This window comes from Equus caballus, chromosome 11 (assembly GCF_041296265.1).
Source record: "Equus caballus isolate H_3958 breed thoroughbred chromosome 11, TB-T2T, whole genome shotgun sequence".
In the NCBI taxonomy this organism is placed as follows: domain Eukaryota; kingdom Metazoa; phylum Chordata; class Mammalia; order Perissodactyla; family Equidae; genus Equus; species Equus caballus.
In genome coordinates this window covers 59,350,489-59,373,947 of record NC_091694.1, presented here as the reverse complement: position 1 = coordinate 59,373,947, position 23,459 = coordinate 59,350,489, and the positions used below count along the sequence as shown (strand labels likewise).

Genomic DNA, 23,459 nt, shown 5'->3' with positions numbered 1-23,459 from the left:
CGGGAATCGAGCCTGGATCAGCCTGACACCAGAGTCTGGGCCACACTGAATCCGTCACAAATCAGGTCCCTGAGCCACAAGCCACCTGAGGGTGAGATCACATCCAGTTGGGAGGGACGAGGCAGGGAGTCTCCAAGGAGGGCACTGCCCCTGAGCTGGGCCCCCGAGGGTCTCTCAGGAGTAATGAGCAGGAGCCGTGCTGCAGGCATTGGGAACACAGAGCAAAGGTGCAGAGGCAGGCGAGGGCGGGCGAGAGGGAAGGCTGGAGCGGGGGACCAGGCCTGTGCCTGCAGGCCAGGCGGTTTGGATTTTGACGTGATGGTGGTAGGGGCCATAGCAGGTGTTTGAGCAACATGGGGTCAGCTCTGCTTGTGGAAGTTTATGCTGGCTGTGCACTGGGGGGTAGACGGTGGTTAGAAGGTCCAGAGGTGACTGTCACAAGCTGGAAGCAGGGTGAAAGCCCTTGAAAGGGGAAGATGCCAGGTGACACGTAGCCGATGTCAGAGAAGCCAGGCGTGGGTGGGTGGGGTGAGGGTGCTGAGGAAAGCTTCCGCTGGGACTTGGCCCCAATGAGACCAGCTTGGTGCCAGCTGGGACTGGCCCCCAGGGGCGGGGGTGTGAGGGCCAGAGGTGGTATTGGGGCATCACAGGGCTCTGTACATAGTAGGTGCTCAGTGAATACTCGTCCAGTAGGGCAGCTCTGGCTGTGCTTTCCCCCCTTTGCACACCCTGCTTGGTGTCCCTGGAAGGACCCCGCCTGGGCCAGTAGGGGCAGTAACTGCCCACGGTTTCATCTTTGCCTGTGCATCCATATGGCTTCTCTCTCTTTCCATCCACCCTCCCCCTCCCTGTCCTTATCTTTCCCTTCCGTCTCCATGGCGACTCACCACCTCGGCTTGCTTGCATCCCAGCCTCTGCCAGGGATTCTGAGCCTAGCTCGGTCCCTCCCTCCTCCGGAGCCCTGGTTCCCGCAGTCCTGTCTCCTCCCCCTGGGTGAGTCCAGAGGCAGCCTCCTCTTTCCCGACTGTCACATCTATTTTCCAGCTCTGACGGAGTCATCTCCCCTGGGGAGACCATCCCCCACCCCGGCTTCCACCTGCCACAGCTCGGCCAGCCCTTCCAGGAGCAAAGCCATCCTTACCAGCCACTGGCTGAAGGTCTCTTGGGTCTCTGGCCTCTGCTTCCGGACCCTGTCCCCACTCCCAGCCTCCCATGCCGAGGTCCGCCTTGTCAGTCATTTCCTTTTGTCACCGGCTTGGCAAACAGGCAAGTCTTCAGTCCTGAGATCTGGGGAGGAGGGCTGGGGCAGGAAGGGGCCACCTGGGGCTGGGGGATGGGTCTGTGGGGGGAGGATGAGGGGCCACCGGAACCCAGGAGGAAGATAGAAGTCTAGATTCTCTTCTAAAAACCTTTTTGTTGTTGTTGTTGTTTTTTCCCCCAATTTTCTCTCCAAGGAGAGAAAACGGAGCTTCATGGGAAACAGCAGCAACAGTTGGTAAGTAGCAGGGCCTGCCGGTGGGGCTGGCGCAGTGGGCCTGGTCCAGGAGCAAACAAGGGAGGCCTGTGGCCCCGAGCCTCCAGAGGGCCGGCCCAGGGGAGGCAGCTCGAGGCTGGATCGGCCAGGCTGGGGAGGAGGCGGCAGGGGAAATCAGTGGGTGCTCAGGGAGGCCGACTCCAGCTGAAAGCAGGAGAGTGGAAGGAATCTTCTAAGAACCAGAGCCATCTGCCCCACCGCCGGGAGGCTCCCATGGTCCCCTTAGGCCCCGCTCTGCGGGGCGTGTTTAAGCTGCTTCGGGAAGGCAGTGGAGGGGATCACTCCTTGGGGGTCAAGGGCATCCTTGCAGCGGAAGGCAGTGGGGGAGCACTTCCATGAGCGTTTGTATGGGCGCTGGGCTGGGCGTGCATCCATTGTCCCATCTTGTGACCCCAACGGCGTCCCGAGGCAGGCACTGCTAACCTCTTCTCTTGGAGGATTAGGAGATGGGCCCAGGTCGGGGCAGGAGCTTGCCCCTGGTGGTACGTGGTGGTGTGGCAGACCCAGGGTTCCATGCAGGCTTTCTCCCTGTCTGGCTCACTCTCCCCACTGCTCTGCTGCCCCCACTCTGGGATCCCTAAGCTCTGAGGTACAAGTCAGTGAGGAATGGGCAGAGTATGGTCTCTCTGGGAGCAGCCTGCCCTCTGAATCCCTGGCCTGTGCCCCTGCACCCCACACACCGCTCTGACCCCAGGTCCCGCACGCCATTCCCCAAGTTGGAGCTGGGCCTGGGGCCCCGGCCCACAGCCCCCCGGGAGCTTCCTGCCTGCTCCATCTGCCTGGAGAGGCTACGCGAGCCCGTCTCGCTGGATTGCGGCCACGACTTCTGCACGCGGTGCTTCAGCACACACCGCGTCCCGGGCTGCGAGCCACCCTGCTGCCCCGAGTGCCGGAAGATATGCAAGCAGAAGAAGGGCCTCCGGAGTCTGGGGGAGAAGATGAAGCTCCTGCCGCAGAAGTCCCTGCCCCCCGTGCTCCAGGTCAGGGGACCCGGCCTCACCGCGGAGTGGGGGGCACAGAGAGACCCGGGGCCAATCCCAGAGGAGGCAGGGGGCTTCGGCCCTATTCTGGAATGTCGGGGTGGGAACAGAGTTCAGGGTTGGACACACTGCCGACTTGGGTCCCGACGCCCAAAGCTGGATGCTCAGGGACCCTCTTCCTCCTGGCCCAGGAGACCTGTGCCGTGAGGGCAGAACCGCTGCTGCTGGTGCGAATCAATGCCTCCGGAGGCCTCATCCTGAGGATGGGGGCCATCAACCGCTGCCTGAAGCACCCCCTGGCCCGGGACACCCCTGTCTGCCTCCTTGCTGTCCTGGGGGAGCAGCACTCAGGGAAGACTTTCCTCCTCAACCACTTGCTGCGGGGCCTGCCGGGCCTGGTAAGGGCGGGGCTGGGGGGTAGGTTCGGGGTCCCAGCCTGGCTTTGGGAGGGGAATGGGGCCACGATGGACCAACTGATGCTGCGCTTGTCTGCCCCACAGGAGTCCGGCGAGAGCGGCTGGCCCAGAGGAGGGGGGTCCCTCCAGGGGTTCAGGTGGGGTGCCAATAGCCTCACCAGGGGCATATGGATGTGGAGCCACCCCTTCCTGCTGGGGAAAGAGGGGAGGAAGGTGAGGGGGGAAAGGGCAGCAGAGGTCAAGATTGGGTCAGGGAGGGGTAAGAGAGAGAACAGAGATGGTCAAAGAGGAGGGGAACCCAGAAAATCTTTGGGGGCAAGGTGAGAAGATGGGGTGGGCAGAGGTTAGGGGGAGAGTATGGTGGGGTGAGGCAGGCCTGGCTCCTCTGTTTGTCCCCCGTCCTGCTTCCCACACAGGTGGCTGTGTTCCTGGTAGACACGGGAGATGCCATGAGCCCTGAACTCAGCAGAGAAACAAGGACCAAGCTGTGTGCCCTCACCACGATGCTGAGCTCCTACCAGGTGAGGGTGCAGCCCCCCGCCCCCCCAGCTCAGCTTCCTCCAGACCCGGGGCATCTCAGTCGGGTCTGGCCCTCAGCACACTGGGAATGGTCACCCTGCTCTCACAAGCTTTTGTGTCCGGGGTCCCAACAGGTTCTGGGGGTGTCCCTGCAAGGGGGGCGGTGCCATCTGCCCCACCGCCGGGAGGCTCCCATGGTCCCCTTAGGCCCTGCTCTGCGGGGCGTGTTTAAGCTGCTTCGGGGAGGCAGTAGAGGGGATCACTCCTTGGGGGTCAAGGGCATCCTTGCAGCGGAAGGCAGTGGGGGAGGACTTCCATGAACTTTTGTACGGGAGCTGGGCTGGGCGTGCACCCATTGTCCCATCTCGTGACCCCAACGGCGCCCCGAGGCAGGCACTGCTAACCTCTTCTCTTGGAGGATTAGGAGATGGGCCCAGGTCGGGGCAGGAGCTTGCCCCTGGTGAGTGCCCCTGGTCAGTGAAGGTGGGAGCATGGTTTGTTCTAAAGGGTCGTTGAAGGTCCCTGGGGACAGCTGAAGGTCTGCAGGACCATTTCCCGGGTCGCCTTCCATTCCTCAAGGCCGGTCTAGCCTCGCAAGCTGTGGAGGCCCCTTGGGCTGGTCTCTCCCAGGCCTGAGCCGCCTGGAGTGCCTGCAAGCTCCTTCCTCACCGGGGTCTTCCCAGTGTCTCTGCCTTCACAGATGCTCTTCCATCTCCTTGTTCTCCTTGGTTCCAGATCCTCAACACCTCCCAGGAGCTGAAGGATACAGACCTGGACTATCTGGAGGTGAGGGGACATCTGGTCTTGGGGGTGCCACCCGTCTCTGCCCTGACTATAAGGCCAGGGGACTGGCCCAACCGGAAGCAGGTGCCTTCCAGTTCTGGCCTAGGATCTCGTGACACTGGAACTGGGTTGGTGGGCTTGAGGGTAGAGGGTGAAGCACAAGACGCCTGGTTGGGGGAGAGACAGGAGAGCCCTGGAGCTGAGAACCGGGAGCATGGGTCCTACGGTGGGCCCAGGGGGCGAGGGGAGGCACAGTCCTTGGAGTGGCCCAGCTGTGACCCTCTGCTCTGCCCCTAGATGTTTGTCCATGTGGCTGAGGTGATGGGCAGGCATTATGGCATGGTGCCAATCCAGGTGAGACACCCATTTTGGACTTGTCACCCCAGATCCTGACACCCTCTGGCTGCTGGTGTCAGGACCCCTTTTCTTCCAGCACCTGGATCTCTTAGTTCGTGACTCATCCCACGCCAACAAGGCAGGGCAGGGGCATGTGGGTGACATCATCCAGGTGAGTGGTGCAAAAGGAGGGGATGGAGGGGGCGGGTGGACTGGGCAGGAGGTGAGGGGAGCCCGGGAGGGGTCCTGTAGGCGAGCTAAGAACTGGAGGCTGGATCCCCTAGCTCAGAGTGCTCCCCAATCTCTCAGAAGTCATCCAGGAAATACCCTAAGGTTCAGGAGCTGCTCCAAGGGAGGCGAGCCCGCTGTTACCTCCTGCCTGCTCCAGGGAGGCGGTGGGCAAGCAGAGCCCACGGAAACCCGGAAGGTGAGTGTCCCCAGGGGCAAAGGCCTCCCCAGCTTGCCCTCCTCCGGGCCACCGGAGCCCCCTCACACTAGCCAGCGTCTCCCAGCCTCTGATACCCTTTCTCCTCCCAAAGCCCGGTCCTGCTCAGCCCCCGGTCTCCTCAGCAGGAGGAATCTCTTCCTCAGACACAGATGACGATTCCCACCACCTCCGTGCCTATGTCTTGGATGTGCTGAGTGCCGCCCCCCAGCATGCCAAGAGCCGCTGCCAGGGGTATTGGAGCGAGGGGCGCCCCGTGGCCAGGGGGGACAGACGCCTGCTCACAGGGCAGCAGTTAGCTCAGGAAATCAAGGTGCGAACCCCCCCCGAAGGACCAGCAGACCCCACCTGGCCCCTTGCCCACCCTGACCCCCTCTGATGATGTCTCTGCAGAACCTCTCCGGCTGGATGGGGAGGACGGGGCCAGGGTTCACCTCTCCGGACGAGGTAGGGAGTTCCCCAGGAGGATCCAGGGCCAGGAGGGAGGCAAGGTCGAAGTGCCCTGGGATGGTGATGAAGAATAGGCACGCCCAGAGCAGGCAGAAGGAGGGAGGTAGCCTGGGTTTTCCTGTGGACAGATGGCCGCCCAGCTGCACGACCTGAGGACTGTGGAAGCTGCCAAAAAGGAGTTTGAGGAATACGTGCGGCAGCAGGTGAGCCCGCAGGTGCTGCGCGGGAGGCCAGGTGTCCCACCAGGTGGGGCCCACGCATGGGAGGGCTCCTGGGTCTCCTGGTCAGGGCGCCTTCTTTCCTCCTCCCTGTCACAGGATATGGCCACCAAACGCATATTCTCTGCGCTCCGGGTCCTGCCCGACACCATGCGGAACCTTCTCTCCACCCAGAAGGATGCCATCCTGGCTCGCCACGGTGTAGCCTTGCTGTGCAAGGAGAGAGAGCAGGCCTTAGAGGCCCTGGAGGCTGAGCTGCAGGCCGAGGCCAAGATCTTCATGGACTCCTACACCATGCGCTTCTGTGGCCACCTGGCTGCCGTGGGGGGCGCCGTGGGGGCTGGGCTCATGGGCCTGGCGGGGGGCGTGGTGGGCGCAGGCATGGCGGCAGCGGCACTGGCTGCAGAGGCTGGGATGGTGGCAGCTGGAGCTGCAGTGGGGGCCACGGGGGCTGCTGTGGTTGGGGGTGGTGTGGGTGCTGGTTTGGCTGCTACCGTGGGCTGCATGGAGAAGGAAGAGGATGAGAGGGTGCAAGAAGGGGACCGAGAGCCCCTGCTCCAGGAGGAGTAACAGCCCCCAGGAGATGTTGACGGGAGGGAGAGATGCCAGGAGGGTAGGGAAGGAAGCGCCCGAGAGGAGGGGTTGAGGGTGGTGTTCTGAGGGTCCCCAGGTACCACACTGACCTGGGTGAATGCCCACTGTCTTTGGCGGCTGGCTGAACTGGAGAATACAGGTGGCTCCAGGACCCTGGGGAGGCCTCCTGGGGCGGGAGGAAGTATTTGGGGGTTTGGGGGCGTTGAATAGACTATAGGGCCGGTTTCTGGCTGCAGATGACTGCTAACCTGCCATGGTTCCCAGATAAACTTGACCCCAGCGTCTCCCACCGAGAGTGAGGTCCACCCTCCCCACCCTGGCGTATTTCCCCAGATGACCTTGGATTGTAGGAAGGTGGAGTAGGTGCCATTCTGGAAGTCTCCTCTTGGGTAGAGGGGACCTGTCCTTTCACAGATGGGAGAAGCCCCAGGTGGAGTGACCTCAGTGTTCAGGACAGGGAGCACTGATGAGGGTAAGACAGAAGGAAAGGCCAGTGGGCAAAAGTGAAGAGTCCGGGTGTGGTGGACAGCAGCCTAAACCCCAGAGTGAAGGATCTCGCTCCTACGACTCTTCCCAAAGTGGCCCCAACACAACAAAAGAGGGCCGCCCCTCCTCCCTCAGCCCAGGGAGTCCGCATGTGCACCTCGAACGAGATCCCTGTCGATGTTCCCGTGTGGCTGTGCCCGTTGTCAAGCCTGGGCAGACGGCAGCGTGCCCCTGTTCTTTGTGGAATGCCGTCCCAGCAACGGATTAAATGCCAAAGAAAAACACCTGTCATTGCATGCTGAGCTAAAACAGATAGCCCTCTAGCAGTCTGTGAACGTCCTGCAAGGGACCGCACAGGGGACACAGCCCACCCTGAACACGCCCTTGCTCCCCGAGCCTTTGAGAAGACCCCTCTGTTGCGCCCTAGCAGGAGACCCGGGTGCAGCCCCACAGGGAACCTGAGGTTGCAGCGCCTCTCCCAGGGGGCGGAAAGTCCTACTAGGAAGACTTCCAGGCTATTAAGCTGTAAAGGATAAATGGGTGCATTCTATGAAAAATAAAATGTTTGTGCTTGAATGTCAGCTTCCCCCTAAGTTATTGTAACAATTCTTGAATTCAGACCCCAGGGGGCTTTGGGGCGGGGAGAGGTGAACTGAGGCACTCCATTTTGGGGACCTGTGGATGGGAAGAGGGAGACCAAAATTCAAGAGCTCTGGGAACTGAGTGTATGAGGCCCCCACTTGAGAGATGCAAGAGGGCTCACTCAGGCCAAAGGCCAAGGGCACGGCCACCTTCTCAGGCTTGTCCCCTAGGACTCAGGGTCCCTGCTCTCTGGTCTCTTCTGCCTCAGATAACCCTGTGAACAGGTGGCATCTGTCCTGGCAGAAGGAGGTAGGGGAGGCACAGACGGGGAGTCCTAAAGCCGTGGAGGGTGGAGGAGCCCAGAACTGCTTCTGCGGGGGGTCAGCCGTCCACCTGCTGCTTCTCCTCCCCGCCTCAGCTTCCCGTCTCAGAGTTACAGCAGCGGCACTGCATCCAAACCCTGCTTCTTGCAGGTGCAAGCCACAGACGGGAGGGCTCAGCTAGCACTCCCCGGTTGACCGATGGCAGAAGCAGGGGAGCCCTGAACTCCCGACCCCCTGCTGGCGTTCCCCCACAGACACAGAAGGGGTGTCGTGAGGCTCATGCGCGGAAATTGACATGCTCCTCTTTGGTGATTTCTTCCCCTCGATCCGGTCCAGCTCTGGGAAACAGTGCTGGGCGGACAGAGGCAGAAGGAAGTGGTCTGGGACACATGGCTCAACAGCAGAAGCTGCAGTTAGCAAGCTGGGGACAAAATAATGATGCAGAGAAATCCCAAAGCCAAGGTGGGGGATGGGTGGGGTGAAGACGGAGGGCTGAGGGTGATTCTCTCTAACTTTTGAGGAGTGGGCTGGGGGGCGGGGTGGGGTGGGTCTAGACTATGTGTGGTGTTTGTCAAGAAAGGCTTCCTGGAAGCATCTTTCCGGGTCCTTTTATCATCATCTGGCAGACACATGAGCTACAAAACCTCCCAGATTTGGGGGCTGGCAGGCTCAAGACTGGAGGGGCCTCAGAGGAGTCACGGAGGGAGGGTGTTGTCTAGCTAGAATGCCACCCAGCGGCGCTGGAGGGAACTGCAGTGGGGCTGCTTCTCCCTGCTGTTTGAAGGGGAGGCGTTGGCCCCGCGGAGTTCGGGGTGTGGAGTGCTCTGCAGAGGCAAGAGGAGTCATATTAAGTAGTATTGGTCTTATGCCTTATAGTCTTCAAAGCATCTTCCCAAATATCATCTCGCTGAAGCCTTAAAACCATCTCATGTAATATGGAGAGTACCTATTTTTACAAAAGCTCAGAGAAATGGGTCTCAGTAAAACTACCAGTCAGACAGAAGCCAGGACTTGAACCCAGGATTCCTGATGCCATATTCCTTGCTCAGGTGAGCCCTTCTCACCCTACAATTCTCTCCAGACCCCAAAACCAGGCCTCTGGGTCCCAAACCCAATTAGGGGGCTTCCTGAGCTTCTAGAATCGGTTGTATAATTGAGGAGAGCCCACGGGCCTCTGTGCCAAAGTCTCGGCAGTGTGCTGAAGTCTGACTGCTTTCTCTTCTATGACCTGTTGAAGGTCACTGACTCTAAGATTCTCAGATGACACGTTTCTGGGTTAGAGATCTGCTGACATAGCTTGTGCTTCCTGCTTCTGAGGCCTCCCTTGTGTTGAAGATGGCAGTACCACAATTAAAAGGAATCTGCATTCTTAAGCCCTGCTAAGGACTGAATGTTTGTGACCTCCCCCCCCACCCCGCCCCCCGCAGTATCGTATGTTGAAATCCTAATCCGCAGTGTGGTGGTATTAGGAGGTGAGGCCTTTGGGGGGTGATTAGGTCACGAGGGGGGAGCCCTCATGAGGGGGATTAGTGCCCTTATAAAGAGGCTGGGAGAGAACCCTAGCCCGGTCCACCACATGAGGACACAGCCATCTATGAACCAGGAAGTGGGCCCTGAACTGCCACCACAGTGGATCTGCCGGCATCCTGATGTGGGACTTCCCAACCTCCAGAACTGTGAGAAATAAATGTTTGTTGTTTTAATCCCCCTAGTCTGTGGCATTTTCTTACAACACTGCTTGACTGTCCGGAGCTGGAGCCCTGACTCCGCTGGCCGCCGTTACACGGTGCAGGGAGCAAGCAGGAGCCGTCCCTGCGTTAAGTGGGTGAGCTGGCCGTCACCCCGCCCTCCCCCGCCTAACAAGGCCTTTGCTCCTTGAAGTGGGGCGAACTCTAATGAAAACCTGAACATCGCTGGCTGGGGGGCGCCAAGGAGACATGCTGCTGGGTCCATTTTATGTCAAGACAAAACGTTTGGTAAAACTCTTGCCTACAATAATGTGGAAGGCAGACTTTGTGCTGTTGAGGCAAAAATTAAAAAAAATAAAATCTCCTGCCAACCCAGACAATTCTCTCCACAAATGTAGAAAAGAAATAGTTCTATTATTGAATAAACGTTAAACCAGACTGGGCTGTGCCACGGGTAATCTGCTATTTAAAAAATGAGAAAATGAGATTACAAAGACAGAAAAGAAATCCCACTATTTTCGTTTTTTTTTTTAAAGATTTTATTTTTCCTTTTTTCCCCAAAGCCCCCAGTATATAGTTGTATATTCTTCGTTGTGGGTCCTTCTAGTTGTGGCATGTGGGACGCCACCTCAGCATGGCCTGACGAGCAGTGCCATGTCTGCACCCAGGATCCGAACCGGGGAAACCCTGGGCGGCCACAATGGAGCGCGTGAACTTAACCCCTCGGCCACGGGGCCGGCCCCACCACCATTTTCATAAGGAGCAGATACAACCCATTACACGCACGCTCTCAGGTATGAGGACTTCTCAGGCGAGGGAACTTGACAGCCCCATTTGCTGTACCTGCTTTCACAGTTCACCCTAAATTCGCCTGGTAATTGGGGTGGCCGTCTGTGCTAGTTAATTGCTTCTATCTGAAGGAAAAATAAAATTTCTTGTATCTCCATGTTGAGCAGATCGTTGAGTCACCTCGGCCAAACTCACACTGTGACAGGGAGATGGGCATTGTCTTCCTTGATGTTGACACTGAAAAGAGATGGCTCCCAGGCCCTTCAGAAGCACGCTCCTGGGTTTTAATTCTGGCCTTTAAAAAGATTTGCACACATGGGGCTGGCCCCGTGGCCGAGTGGTTAAGTTCGCGCGCTCCGCTGCAGGCGGCCCAGTGTTTCGTTAGTTCGAATCCTGGGCGCGGACATGGCACTGCTCGTCAGACCACGCTGAGGCGGCGTCCCACATGCCACAACTAGAAGAACCCACAATGAAGAATACACAACTATGTACCAGGGGGCTTTGGGGAAAAAATAAAAAAAATAAAAAAATAAAAAAAAATAAAAAAAAAAAAAGATTTGCACACATGTTGGAAGGACAGAGGAAGTCCTTACGAAAACAAGTTTTCTCTAGGAAAAGTTCTAAGAAAAGGGAAAGGAGAAAAATTCTCTTTCCCTTTTGTAACAAAGAAAATTCAATCTTATTTTTATTTACCCTTAAATTTCCCCCGTTTTGTTAATATTCTATCATGACACTCCAATTTTAATGCTCGCCACTGCTGTTTCTACCTTTCTCTTGGCATTTTGCAGCCATCTAAATATTCAGCAAGTTCACAGTAAAATCCAAATCAAAGAAATGATCAGAATCACAATGGGATCAATTAAAAATGCAGTGCAGTATGGGACTGGGGGAAAAACCATTAAACATGTCATACCCATGGCAAATGCTTAAAGCAAATTCTTATTTTTTTGGTTGAAGATTGGCACCTGAGCTAACATCTATTCCCAATCTTCTTTTTTTCATTTTTTCTTCTTCTTCTCCCCAAAGCCCCCCAGCACATAGTTGTATATTCTAGTTGTAGGTCCTTCTGGTTGTGCTATGTGGGATGCTGCCTCAACGTGGCTTGATGAGCAGTGCCATGTCCACACCCAAGATCTGAACCAGCGAAACCCTGGGCCCCTGAAGTGGAGTGCACAAACTTAACCACTCGGCCACGGGGCCGGCCCCTTAAAGCAAATTCTTGATTATGTAGGGGAGGAAAAATTATCCTTTCCTTCTACTCTTCTAAGTTCTTGGCTGGGCCCCTGTAAGAAAAGACAGATTAACAAGAGGAAAGCACACACATTGATTTAATGTGAGTTTTGTGTGACATGGGAGCCTTCGTCGGGAAAAGACCTGAAGAAGTGGTTACGCCTGAGTGTTTTTGTGCCGGGTTTGAGGAAGAGTGGGAAGCCGTGGAAGAATGTGATGCAGCAAAAGAGGACGTGGGCTAAGTGCCGTCAACTGGAGGAAACTGTTCGCTCGGCGTCCTCTCACTCCCTCTGTCTTCGGAGATGTGGCTCTCCTTTCCTCCGGGTACAGGAGGGCCCCTCTCACATAGAGCTTATGACCTTTCAGGGGAGGTCAGAGTCCTTCCTGAACCCGCTGCCTCTCAGATTCCTTCTGCTTAAAATGTTCAGTGTGCCGAGGTGCCACATTTTGGGGGAGCATGTTGATTTGCAATGTGCAAAAATTCTCCTTCGGCATGTATTAATTCGACAAACTGTGTGTTGTCTTTATTGCTTGCACTTTCACACGATCAACTATTTGTGTATTATTTTGTAGTTACTCAAGGTCTTAAGTCAATCTAAGCCTAAGGAATAGCATACCACCAGAGCCTAATAGTCCAACTTTCTAAGAGTTTTTCTTGTAAAGCCCAATACCTTTCTCCTGAGTTCCCATCAATTGCACAAGTAAGTCCACACTTACATGATAATTTAGGCCCTTCAGTAATTGGTCTAGCATTCTAAATAGTATTTTCCAGATGCCAAACATAAAGACACCCTGGCCATTACCTAGTGTCAAAGCCTTCTTATGGGCCCCTCGGCAGGGTAGTTTCCAGTGTTGACTGTCCAGGGCTCTAATTACAATATGTCTTGAGCACAAACCCACCTATAGGCCGCTTCTCACATCAGTCCAAATCAATAATTCTCCTACCGTGCAGGTTGGTCATGCTGAACTCCCAGTGACACCTCAGAGCAGCTTGTGACCAATTGCCGAGCTGCTGGACCGCTGCACACCTCTGAGACCTTTGTGATGAGTTTTGGGTCCACCATTAAATTATTCCCAATAGTCCATTTCCAAGTTTCCCCCCATTTCCATTGCAATTGTACCATGTGTTGTTGTAACTGTCCCAAAGCACCAAGTTTGGTAGTCAAAGTATTAACATCAAAAGTCATTAGCTAGACCTTGCCTGTTCTATTCCTCCAAGGGCTGTATCTAATAGGTGTCTTTTTGTCCTTGGATGGCCCCAAACAGGCCCCTTAATAAACAGATTCCACAATCGGAGGGCCCAGGGGACACGATTCCAGCTAGGAAAACTGTTAGCCTCAGACATTTTGTATCAGATTTTGGGCTTGAGCACTGACAAAGGTTCTCTCCTTGACCAAGCTCTGCTCGGGCTCCTCTGACTCTCTTGCCAACTAGGCCTGACTTTGGGGCTTCTGTGTTTGTCTCCGCATTGTCCAATTTTAGCAAGATTCCTGCTAAGTCAGTGTAGCCAGAATCCCTCCTCCTCCACCCCTGACATCTGATCACCCTCGGTATCTGATCAGGTTCCTCACTCCCCAGAGACTGTCTGATCCCCCCTGGCCTGCCTCCAGCCAGACTCTTGTTGGGTCATTTCAGCCAGAATCCCTCCTTATCCCTGATGTTTTCTTTGTCATTTCCATCCGCTGACCCCCATGCTGCTCCTCGGCTATATATTCCCACGTTTCCTTGCTGTATTCGGAGCTGAGCCCAACCTCTCTTCCCCACTGCGAGCCCCTCTCGCAGTGGTCCCTTGCCTGGACGGCCCCTCTTGGATAAAGTCTGCCTTACCGTGCTTTAACAAGTGTCATGTATAACTTTTTCTTTAATAGTATTGAATGCATGTAAGTTACTTTTACTTTAGTATTACCAAAAATTACTCTGGAAGATAGTCCCAGCTTCACTTTGCTGATAATTGGATTGTTGGACCTCTATGTTCAGACCATGTCTATCCTGGGAGTATAGTATGGAGCTGATCAGAAATGTGTGATTGTGGAGGCTATTACTGGGAGTAAGGAAAGACCAGCAGCGTTACAAATGACGTTTGTTTCTGGTAAATTGTGAGTCTTAAAGTAATTGAGATAATCACTACTGTGAAAAAGACAGCAGGGCTGTCTATGATAATAATAACTTCACCAGAAAAGCTCTTTTCAGTTGAGTTCAAGTACCAATATCAGCGATGCTAGGAAACTTAAGTTTCAAGTCCTTGTGGGAACCTTGCTCTATTCCCTCAGAAGCAGGAAGCCCACTGGATTTCTCCTTCACTTTGGCAGCCATATCAAAACACTGCAAAGGGTGCCTCCCAGTGCGGTGACGGCCGTCTTTCCTCCGGAGCACCTTTCTGTCCGTCACATCTCCCTGCAGGTGGGGTGGCAGACCTCCTCTTGTGGGTCCTTCCAGGTCCTTATGACTTTGAGTCTCAGGGTTTCTAGAGAGGAGAGAAGCCCTTTTAAATATTCCACATGATTATGGGGGGATTCAGCTAAATTGGGCACAGGGCATGGTCTCAGACCCAAATTCACAGGCCTGCCAAACAAAAGTTAGTAAGTTCAAAGGGAGCAGTACCATGCTTGCTGGGAGGGTCACTCTCATTTTTAACAAGGCTCACGGCAAAGCTCTAGGCCATTTTCACCTGGTAGGCTGCTGAATGAAGATTTCAGAGTTGGATTCATCCAGTTTACTCGTCCGGAGGACTGAGGGTGACAGGGTGTTTGATAGCAAGATTTACAGGATTCCTGAATGACAGTGGACTCAGGGCATCTGGATGTCCTGCAAACCATAATGAGACGAAATCTCCTACCTTCCACAGCCCTTGAATCTACGGAGTCCGACTACCCCCAGGCGCCTGGCAAAGCTGGTCCGGGAAAGCTCTCGTACTGACCTGGGCAGTGATGTGGGAAGAATTGTGCTGACGCACAGCATGTCGCTGATGCCCTTGCATAAGTCATCTGCTGGTGGGCACGGGAAGAGTCCCGTGCATTTAAGATCCCTCCCAGATGCCTGGCTCTTGTGACTTTGCTGATGATACGTTACTAATCGAGCAGATGGGCGGTGTGGCATTGGAGTTATTTTGTTAGCTGATTCCCAGAGTTCAGTCGAATTTCTTTTAGCCCTTTTCTCAACCCATTTGTCCATTTCCTCTTGTGAAGCATATTTTTGAAAATGAACAGAAGTTACTTGTATTATCAGTGGGATTTCTAAGTTTGGGGTCTGCTGCATTTTAACAGGGGCTTCTGCAGCTCTGTCAGCAAAACCATCTCCTTTAGACACTGTCGTTTTACCCCATGTGAACGCTGCAATGATTGCTGACGTGTGAGTTGTAAAGTCCCTAACAATTCAGCCCTTATGTTTCCGTGAGATATTTTAGTTCCCATCAAGGCCAAGATGCCCCATTTCTCCAAATTTGCCCAGCTGCATGCCATACCCTAAGCAGATATTTACGGTCAGTATGTAGATTCAATTTAAGTCCTGAACTGAGAATTGTGGTCCAAGCAACTGCTAGTAGTTCACTCGGCTTGTACTGGTTTAATTCTGGGCAAACCCTAAACTTCCGAGATTTCACGAGCAGCCACCACAACGCAGGAAGTCTTAACTCAGCAGTTTTCATCCTGACACATGACCCAGCAGGAAACATGATTAGATCTGAACTTTGAACAAGAATGTCAGACGAATCAGGTCAAGGCCTAACGTCTTCCTCTGCTGCCATTGTACAGCCACGACTGGCTCTTTGGTCAGGGTCTGGTAAAGGGGCAGCAGAGTTTTAGGACGTTGCATCTCTCAAGCACAGCGTCTGGGTGGGATAATAACGCTTGCTCATAGCTAGTCTGCTGGCACCTACAATGCTGGGTCTTATGCACTTGAAAGATAGCTGTCCCTGCGTGCGGGACATGCGGATAAGTCAGATGACCCTGAGAAGGGCTTGAGCCCTTCCAATAAGTGTGGCTGCTGCTGCCGCAGCTCAGAGCATGCAGAAATACTGAGAAATACACTGTTAGTCAAGAGTCTAACACCAACTTTTGAGTTAAATTCTGGTAGCAGTGCCTTTGTTTTCATGGGAAATCATGTGGAATGTTTTTTCAAAATTTGGAATCCTCGGAGCCTGGGGAGAGACTACAGCCAATTTCAGTTGTTCAGAAGTTTCTTCAGATTCTAGGGATCAAATCAGAGGATCTTCTATTACCAATCAGAGGGTTTTGTCTGTTCTGCAAAAGCTGGAACCCACTGTGGAAAATATCCAGCCAGTCCCTCAGAATTGTCTAAGTTGTTTTTTTGTTGTAGGCCATTTCATCTGCAAAGTGGGCTCACTCCTAGATTCTAACACTTTGTGGCCTTCTACAGAAAATGCCCTAAATATCTGACCTCAGTTTGGCAATACTGCAGTTTGTCTAATGAGGCCTTATGTCTCTGTGAGGTGAGGAATTGTAACAAGGCCTAAGAGTCGGTGTTGTGTTGCTCTGTAGTTTCTGAGGCTACCAGCAAGTCAACTACACACTGGATAATTACAGATCCCCCTGGAGGGGCAGAGTTCCCCACGATTTCCTGCAAAATGACAAAATAGTAGGGGTCTCAAACTCTTGAGGAATCCTTTGCTATAAACGCTGGACTCCTTCACAGGTAAAAAGAAACCAGAATTTGGACTCATTAATTAGAGGGACAGAAAAAAGAAAAAAGCAGAACACAGGTCAACTACGGAGAAAAATTTTGCAGACCACAGAATCAAAGTCAGAAAAGTTGCAATTACTTAATGAAACAACAAAAGCTTTTACCTCTTTACGATCTGGTACAAATCTCCACAGTGGCCAACTGTCTTTCTCAGATTCAGCTTCCCTGCCAGCTGGAAGTATGGCAGTATGACAGGAGGAGTGTCCCTCTTTAAACACTATCCCTTACTTTTCTAATTTTTTTGGTGACTGGTTTGATTTCTTCTACCTGAGCCCTTCCGAAGGATGGTGTGTCACACATGGTCATGGCTTATGCTTTCCGTAAGCCGTTTTCATCCTGTCTGTATCTCCAATTAAACCAGTGTCAGTATTCTCTAGGCCCAAAGCGGTGCAAGGATGTGCTTTGTCATGGTCCTTCTCCAGCACGGTGTGAGGCTGCCACCCTTTGCCATTCCCCTTTCCCATAAGAAGGCACAGAGTAACCAAGTCAGGGGCCTTTTTCCAGGGGCCTCCTCAAACACGCCATCAGAGTGTAGACTATGGCAGCCTTTCAGTTCCACAGCAGGTCTCTCCCCTGTGGGCTTATAGGAGAATCAGGAGAAAGCAAGAACACCTCCTGCTCGATCAGAGGACCTGCCTGTGTTGGAACCTCAGAGAAAGAGGAACAGTCTAAAAGGATTCTTCATTGTTGGATGGAGTCTTTTGAAAATGTTAATTAGGTCACCGTGGTTGATAGTGTTGCCGAAACTTCTCCGTCGCTCCAGAGTTTCTGTCTGCTTGGTTATCCCCAGGAGGGTGGGATGCTGTGCTCTCTACCTGTACTTGTGGGTTTGTCTCTTTCTCCTTGCAGTTCTATCAGGGTTTGCTTCGTGTATTTTGAAGTCCTGTCATTTGAGCATGCACACATTTAGGAATGCCATGTCTTCCTCTTGAATGCAGCATAATGAAATTTTTTCTTGTAACCCTGGTAATACTCCTTTTGAAGTCCCCTTTGTCTGATGTTAATACAGGTACCCCAGGTGCGTTTTCTTCAGTGGTTGCAAGGTATATCTTTTTTTCATTCTTTCACTTGTAACTATCTGTGTCTTTATATTTAAAGTAGGTTTCTTATAGACAGCATATTTGGGTCTTGCTTTTTTACCCAATCTAATAATATGTGCCTTTTGTTTGCAGAATTTAAGCCACTTACATTTAAACTAATTATTAATAGAATGTGCCTTGGTGTGGTTCTCTTTATGTTTCCTGTACTTAGGGTTCATTGAGCTTCTTGGATCTCATCAAATTTGGTTTCCATCAAATTTGGAAAATTTTAGGACATCATTCTTCAATTTTTTTCTGCTTCTCTCATTCTAGGATTCTAACGACATGTACGCCGGACTAGTTGACATTGTCCCAAGTTGCTGATTTTCTTTTGTTCTCTCTCGTCATTCTTTCTCTGTCTTTTCTCAGTAATATCTACTCTGTTGTTAATCCCAGCTAGTCTTTCTTTTCTTAATAGCTTCTCTTTCTCTCCTGATCCTCTGCATTCTTGAGTACACAGAGCACATTTATGATAGCTGTTTCTATGTCTTTGTCTGTGAATTCCATCATCTCTGTCTCTTACAGATCTCTTACTGATTCTGCTGATATATTTTTCTCCTGAAAATATATTTTCTCTTCCTGCTTCTCTTCACGCCTACTGATTTTTTCGGAAAAAATTTTAAATATTGGTAAAATATATATAACATGAAACTTACCATCTTAGCCATTTCTAAGTATACTGTTCAGTGGCATTAAGAACATTCACATTGTTGTGCAGCCATCACCATTATTCGTCTCTGAACTTTTTCCATCTTAAAAAACTGAAACTCTGTCCCCATTAAACACTAACTCCTCATCCCCTCCCCCAGGCCCTGGCACACACCCTTCTACTTTCTCTCTCCATGAATTTAACTATCCTGGGTGTCTCACATAAGTGGAATCATACAGTATTTGTCCTTTTGTGACTGGCTAGTTTCACCGGGCGTAATGTCTTCAAGGTTCATCCATGTAGCGGCTCATGTCAGTATTTCCTTCCTTTATGAGTTATGCCTATTGATTTTTAATTGGAGCTAGACATTGTGACTTTTACGTTGTTTGGCCCAATGTATTGCTGAACTCCTTTAAAAAGTGTGGGATTTTCTGCTAACAGACAGCTTGAAAGGATCAAACTGATCTCTAGTAGCTTAGCTGTACTCCAGAACAAAGTACAACAGTCTTTCAAGGAAGACAGTATCTAGCCCCGTGTCTTACAATGTCTTTCCGTGCTGGAACTCTTCCCAGCCCTGAATGAGCGCCAACAATTGTTCAGTCTACAAGTTCCAAGTCAGATTGCTGGGTGAAAAAAACCTCAGGAGCACTAAGCAAAAGGCCACTTTGAAATACTGTATTGGTATCAGTGAAGGCTCAAGGCACCATAAATCTAGAAACACATGTCCAATTACTCATTCTTATTATAATAAAGGATATTTATACTCCCAATATAATGTGGACTCCAGTAGGATATTACCTCTCATGTGGACATCAGCCTTATACTTGTCTACAAGATTCTAACTTATCCTGTATATTCTGAGCAATTGTTGGAGGTATCCAGATGTTGAAAACTACCGCCCTCCAGTCGATCATAGGTCCTGAAAAGAGCATCCAGAAGCTTCTAAAACAAAATAAACACAAGTTATTTTTTAAAAGGCTTATAGAAGGGATAAGTGGTTCCCTGTTCATGCATACTCTACAAATACAATCCCGCAAAGGGAATAAAACAGCTAGAAAAGGTGGTTCAAACTTGTCTCTAACCTTCACAAAAGTCAGAAATGATGGCACTTCTGTTCCGAAGGCCCAACAAACTGATCTAAATGCATCATGCACTAAAGCGTCACGGACAATCATGCAGGCTTTGATTTGTTCTCAGCTAGTGAAGGGGAGTTAGTGCTCCAGCAAATACTTCTTGTTACGCCTACCTAAGTCCTCCAGGGCAGATGGAGCAGTCGGTGACTAAGCTGAAAGAAAAAGGACCAGAGTGTCTAAAACAGACTCAGCTAGATTCTGGAACCCATTGCAAGCGTTAATTGCCATTTTGTTTGTGTTAATTGCCTATTTTACAGCTGGTTTATATGCCCTGTCCAGAGCTTTAAATGCTTCTACACAGCCGTTGTCACATCAGATGGTTCAACAACTCATCCTACGACAGAAAGAAAGCAGAGATTAGCCTTGGACCAACTACAGAGGGTGTTTCATGCACACACTTCTGATCTTCATCAACAAAATCTTGACGAGGGTAAAAATTTACACCATGAATTAATGTCCTGAGGCCTGACGTCATTTGTCCTTGGCCAAAAGAGGAACTGGGAGACAAAAAAGCTGCCCCTGACACCGGGAACTGATCTGACATTTGTAGCTAGACCTCAATATGATCCTGAGTCTGCCTGAGGCTCTCAGCCAGCCCCTTTTGTTCTGTGGGACATAAAAACCCTCACAGACTATCAACCTCAGAGCTTACCGAGGTTACTCAGAGACCAGGATTAAATGAAGCAAAACAAGGCTGCTTCATAATTTTGTCTAAAAACAGACGCAAATAGGGTCACCGTGTCACCTAGAAAGAGCTCAATCATAGAACTGTCCCCTGCTTTCTAACAGCACTCAATCTACAGCAAATCCCCCACTTCCTTAGCTCCTCCCTCAGATCACCCACCCACACCCAGGTCCTGGAACTGGCTATCTCTAACGCCCTCACTAACGCCCACCGCGCTCCCATGGCGGGCATCCTCCTTGCCTCCAGCTGGTAAAAAGCCCAGCTTGGTCAGTCACACCCATGTTCCCAGGGCGTCAGCTCAAGGGCACTGATAAGTCTACCGTACACATGAGTGTGCAGGCTGTGGAGTGGGCTTGGGCAGGGTTCCGGCTCCGCCACTTATCTGCTGCGTACCCTGTCCCGTTCAATACGGCTTTCTGTGCCTCACTTTCCCCATATGCAAAAAACAGGAGCATTCTATCACAAAACAGGCTAGTGTGAGGAGTCAGGAGAAGAGGCCAAAAAATAATAAAAGATAACCAACTCACTTACTTACTTGTTATTGTGGTAAATTAGCCCAACCACAACTCTTTCTCCTCTACTCTGGCACCCCCATTACATGTATGTTGGTGTGCTTAAGCATATCCCACATTGCTCAGAGGCCCTGTTCAGTATCGTTCATTCTGTGTTCTCTGTTCTTCAGTTGCATGATCTCCACTGATCTATCTTCAAGTTTTCTGATTCTTTCTTCTGTTAGTCCACATCTGCTGTTGAGCCCCCTAACAAAATTTTCATTTTGCTCATTGTGCTTTTTAACTCCAGAATTTTCATTTGATTCTTGTATATAATTTCTATTTATTCATTATTATTCGCTATTTGATGGGACATTGTCTTCCTATCTTCCTTTACTTCTTTGAGCTTCCTGAATGTGTATTTTATTGTTTTTTCAGTAAATTTTGGAAGTCTTCAGCCTCTATTTCTTCAAATATTTTTGTCTGCTGCGGTCTCTCTCAACTTTCCTTCTGGTGTTCCTATCACATCTATGTTGTTGCATTTAATATTGTTCCAAGGTTCTTTGAGGTTTTGTTCATTTGTTTTTATTCTTTTTTCTTTCTCTCTTTTGGCTTTCGTTTCTCTCAATCTATCTTCAAAATCACTAATTCTTTCTTTTACCAGTTCAAGTATATTGTTGAGCCCCTCTAGTGAATTCTTTATTTCAGTTATTGTACTTTTCAACTCTAGAATGTCCATTTGGTTCCTTTAAAGTAATTTCTGTCTGTTTATTGATATTTTCTATTTGATGCCACATTGTCATCATACCTTCCTTTACTTCTTTACTCACGGTTTCCTTTAGTTCTGTGAATGTATTTATAATGACTCCTTTGAGGTTTTTCTGTTAAGTCATCTTGCTACTCTCACAGGCAGTTTTCTTGCTGCTCTTTTAGGATGTATGGGTCATACTTTCTTATTTCTTTGGCTCATATTTTTTTTGTTGGAAACTAGAAATTTTTTATAATATATTGGAGCAACCTTAGGTACTTCTTTCCCTCCTCTGGGGCTTGTTATTATCACTTGCTTGTTTATTTTTTGGTGACTGGCCAGATTGTTTCACTGAAGTCTATTGTGCTGCCCCACCCCTACCCCCAACATACACACACACACAGTGTAAAATCTCCTCTGTTGCTCCTCAGAAAGATGCCGCTTTGAGTATATCCACAGTCACCCTGGAATGACAGTGGTGCTGGTAGGGCTCTCTTCCCCTCTTGCCCTGTCCACACCCAGCTCTTAATTTCACTAGTTGTTGGCTGATTGCTCTACTGTTTTCAACCATGTCCTGGGGCGTAAATTGTTCTACAAACGAATCCAATCATAGTTTGTCTCCATCGAAGGAATAATTTCTGATGTCAGTTTTTGATGTTTGTTCTGACCTTAGAGGGACTCCTCCTACTTGTGTTACCCTTCCATTCCCTCCTGCAAACCAGCTAGTCCACAGTTGAGCCTGTATTTTCATTAAACCCATGAATCTTCTCCCTATTGCCTTTCTTCACAGCCACCTCCATTCTTGAGAGCATGTTAGGCTTGAACTCCGTGCTTTTCTTGATGCAAATAACCAATGACCATTCTGTGGATAGGAGCAATAAGGTGAATTTTTCTTGAGCCAAGCTGAGGATTACAACCTGGGAAAGGAGCCTTCACAAAGGAAGAAAGTGCTCCAGAGAAGCATGGTTTTCAGTGCAGTTTTATACCTCTTAGGACATACATCAAACATGCCCAAGATGTATATTCACCAAAGTTTCAAAGAGGTATTCAGTTGCAGATTAGCAGGTCAACATGACCCTGATGTCCCGGAAAGGAAACATCTTCAGGACTGCTGATACTGGCAGTTGTAGGAAAGAAAAGATGCACCCTTTGCCTTTGGGATAATGTCTAATGCATTCTTCATATTAATGGTTAGAGCAGATGTACAATGTATGTTTGATAGGCCATAAGTCAGGCTTTAGTTCAGGCCAGAATACCTACCCCGTATACCTCAAGATGCGAAAATTTTTTGTCACTTTGTTGCAAACAAAGTCACATCATTTGAGAAGAGAATAGGAGTTACATGTTTTATGACTTGCTCCCCCCACAGCGAAAATCTCTGATCTAGGGCTCTGGAGGTAGGGGCAGGGACAATGGAAAGCTTCTCTCTGAGTGACACTCCCACTCCAGGAGCTGGGGTGGGGCAGGAGCCTGAAGTCCTCTCAGCCTCCCTTTCCTGGTGTGGAACCATCATTTCACAAGCTGAGGTAAGGGCGATTGGGGCCCCGTTATTCTCAGTGCATTATGCCCAAGGTAGAGCCTTCATTCCATGAACAGGGCCTGAACAGAAGAAGGGTGCCCCCAAACACACTCAGCTGGGACTTAGCTTCAGTAACAGGTGGCTGGGGCAGGACAGGAGACACAAGTCCTGCACCTCCTGGGAAGAAAACCCTCAGGCTGTGAGTTGTGGGAAGAGGGGCCTTGTGTTCTTGTCTGAGGGAGAGGGAGTCCTGTGTTTTGGGCTGCAGCTGTCTGGAGTGGAATTTCTGAATGGGGAGAGAAAAAGGGAGGTGCAGTCTTGGTTCAAATGTCATAGACTCACATTTCTTACCAAATTTTCATAGGTTTTCTTGAATAGATATTTCTTCCCTTGCTGTTTGCCATTAGGATCATTTCTATAGGCTTTGAATGATTTTTAAAAAACTTTAGGCAGAGTGACATCAACAAAATGGGGGGGTGAGCTGACCTGGGACCCTCTCCCCTCCAAACTACAACCAAAACCCGGAAGAACTGAATTTCAACTAATAACTCTGATACAGAGATCGTCAGAGATCCACAGCAGCAAAACAACAGAGGTCAGAGAGGCTGCAGCCGCTCTCGGAGGAGCTGGGACGGGGTAAGAGAGAACTTTGCTTCCTCCCCTAGAGTCTGGGATCGCTGCTGCAAGTGACGGAAGGAGCAGGGGAGGGGCCGCGTGTCTGGGGATCGTCCAGGACTCCCACCACCTGTGCAGTGGAAACCCTCTAACGGGGGAAAGCTTCCATGTGTGGGGACCCCATCAAGCCAGGGACCCGGGACATGAGAAAGTTAGAGCTGATCGGAATCCAGGTCGGCAGGCGAGAGAAAGTGCCCCTCCTCCCCCAACCCACGGTGCACGCCACCATCACAGCTGAAGGTGGAGGGCTCAGAATGCGTGGCTCTCGACCCGCATCTAGTGGTGACAGGCTGTAACTGCAACCGAATAATAGCATCATGCGCAAAAACCGCTCCTCTACCATCCAGCAATTTATAAAAGTTCCAGACCAGAAGGAAAACAGTAGAAACACAGAATTAAGTCCTGAGGA

At 50.9% G+C, this 23,459-nt stretch overlaps 1 protein-coding gene and 1 long non-coding RNA gene across 4 annotated transcripts; one reads left to right on the top strand and one right to left on the bottom strand.

Annotated features, from left to right (window-relative positions):
• Nucleotides 1-885: 885 nt before the first annotated feature.
• On the top strand, nucleotides 886-7,337 carry RNF112 (ring finger protein 112). Of its 3 annotated transcripts, none has more exons than XM_023653620.2 (14): nucleotides 886-1,266; nucleotides 1,455-1,495; nucleotides 2,229-2,514; nucleotides 2,706-2,912; nucleotides 3,015-3,143; nucleotides 3,347-3,451; nucleotides 4,185-4,235; nucleotides 4,530-4,586; nucleotides 4,666-4,740; nucleotides 4,878-4,995; nucleotides 5,160-5,326; nucleotides 5,407-5,460; nucleotides 5,592-5,666; nucleotides 5,781-7,337. In XM_023653620.2, exons 1-14 carry the CDS (start codon nucleotides 1,213-1,215, stop codon nucleotides 6,249-6,251), a joined length of 1,890 nt encoding a protein of 629 aa, XP_023509388.1. In that variant the 5' UTR covers nucleotides 886-1,212; the 3' UTR covers nucleotides 6,252-7,337. The 3 variants fall into 3 exon arrangements, with proteins under 3 accessions (XP_023509388.1, XP_023509386.1, XP_023509387.1); XM_023653618.2 differs by having other exon boundaries at nucleotides 921-1,266; nucleotides 5,139-5,326; XM_023653619.2 differs by having other exon boundaries at nucleotides 1,002-1,266; nucleotides 5,142-5,326.
• A 4,119-nt stretch (nucleotides 7,338-11,456) lies between these two features.
• On the bottom strand, nucleotides 11,457-14,571 carry LOC138916192 (uncharacterized). The gene is made up of 2 exons (XR_011423093.1): nucleotides 14,210-14,571; nucleotides 11,457-13,837 (listed from the first exon to the last, which is right to left on the bottom strand). It is a non-coding gene; the product is annotated as an uncharacterized lncRNA (long non-coding RNA).
• Nucleotides 14,572-23,459: the final 8,888 nt, after the last annotated feature.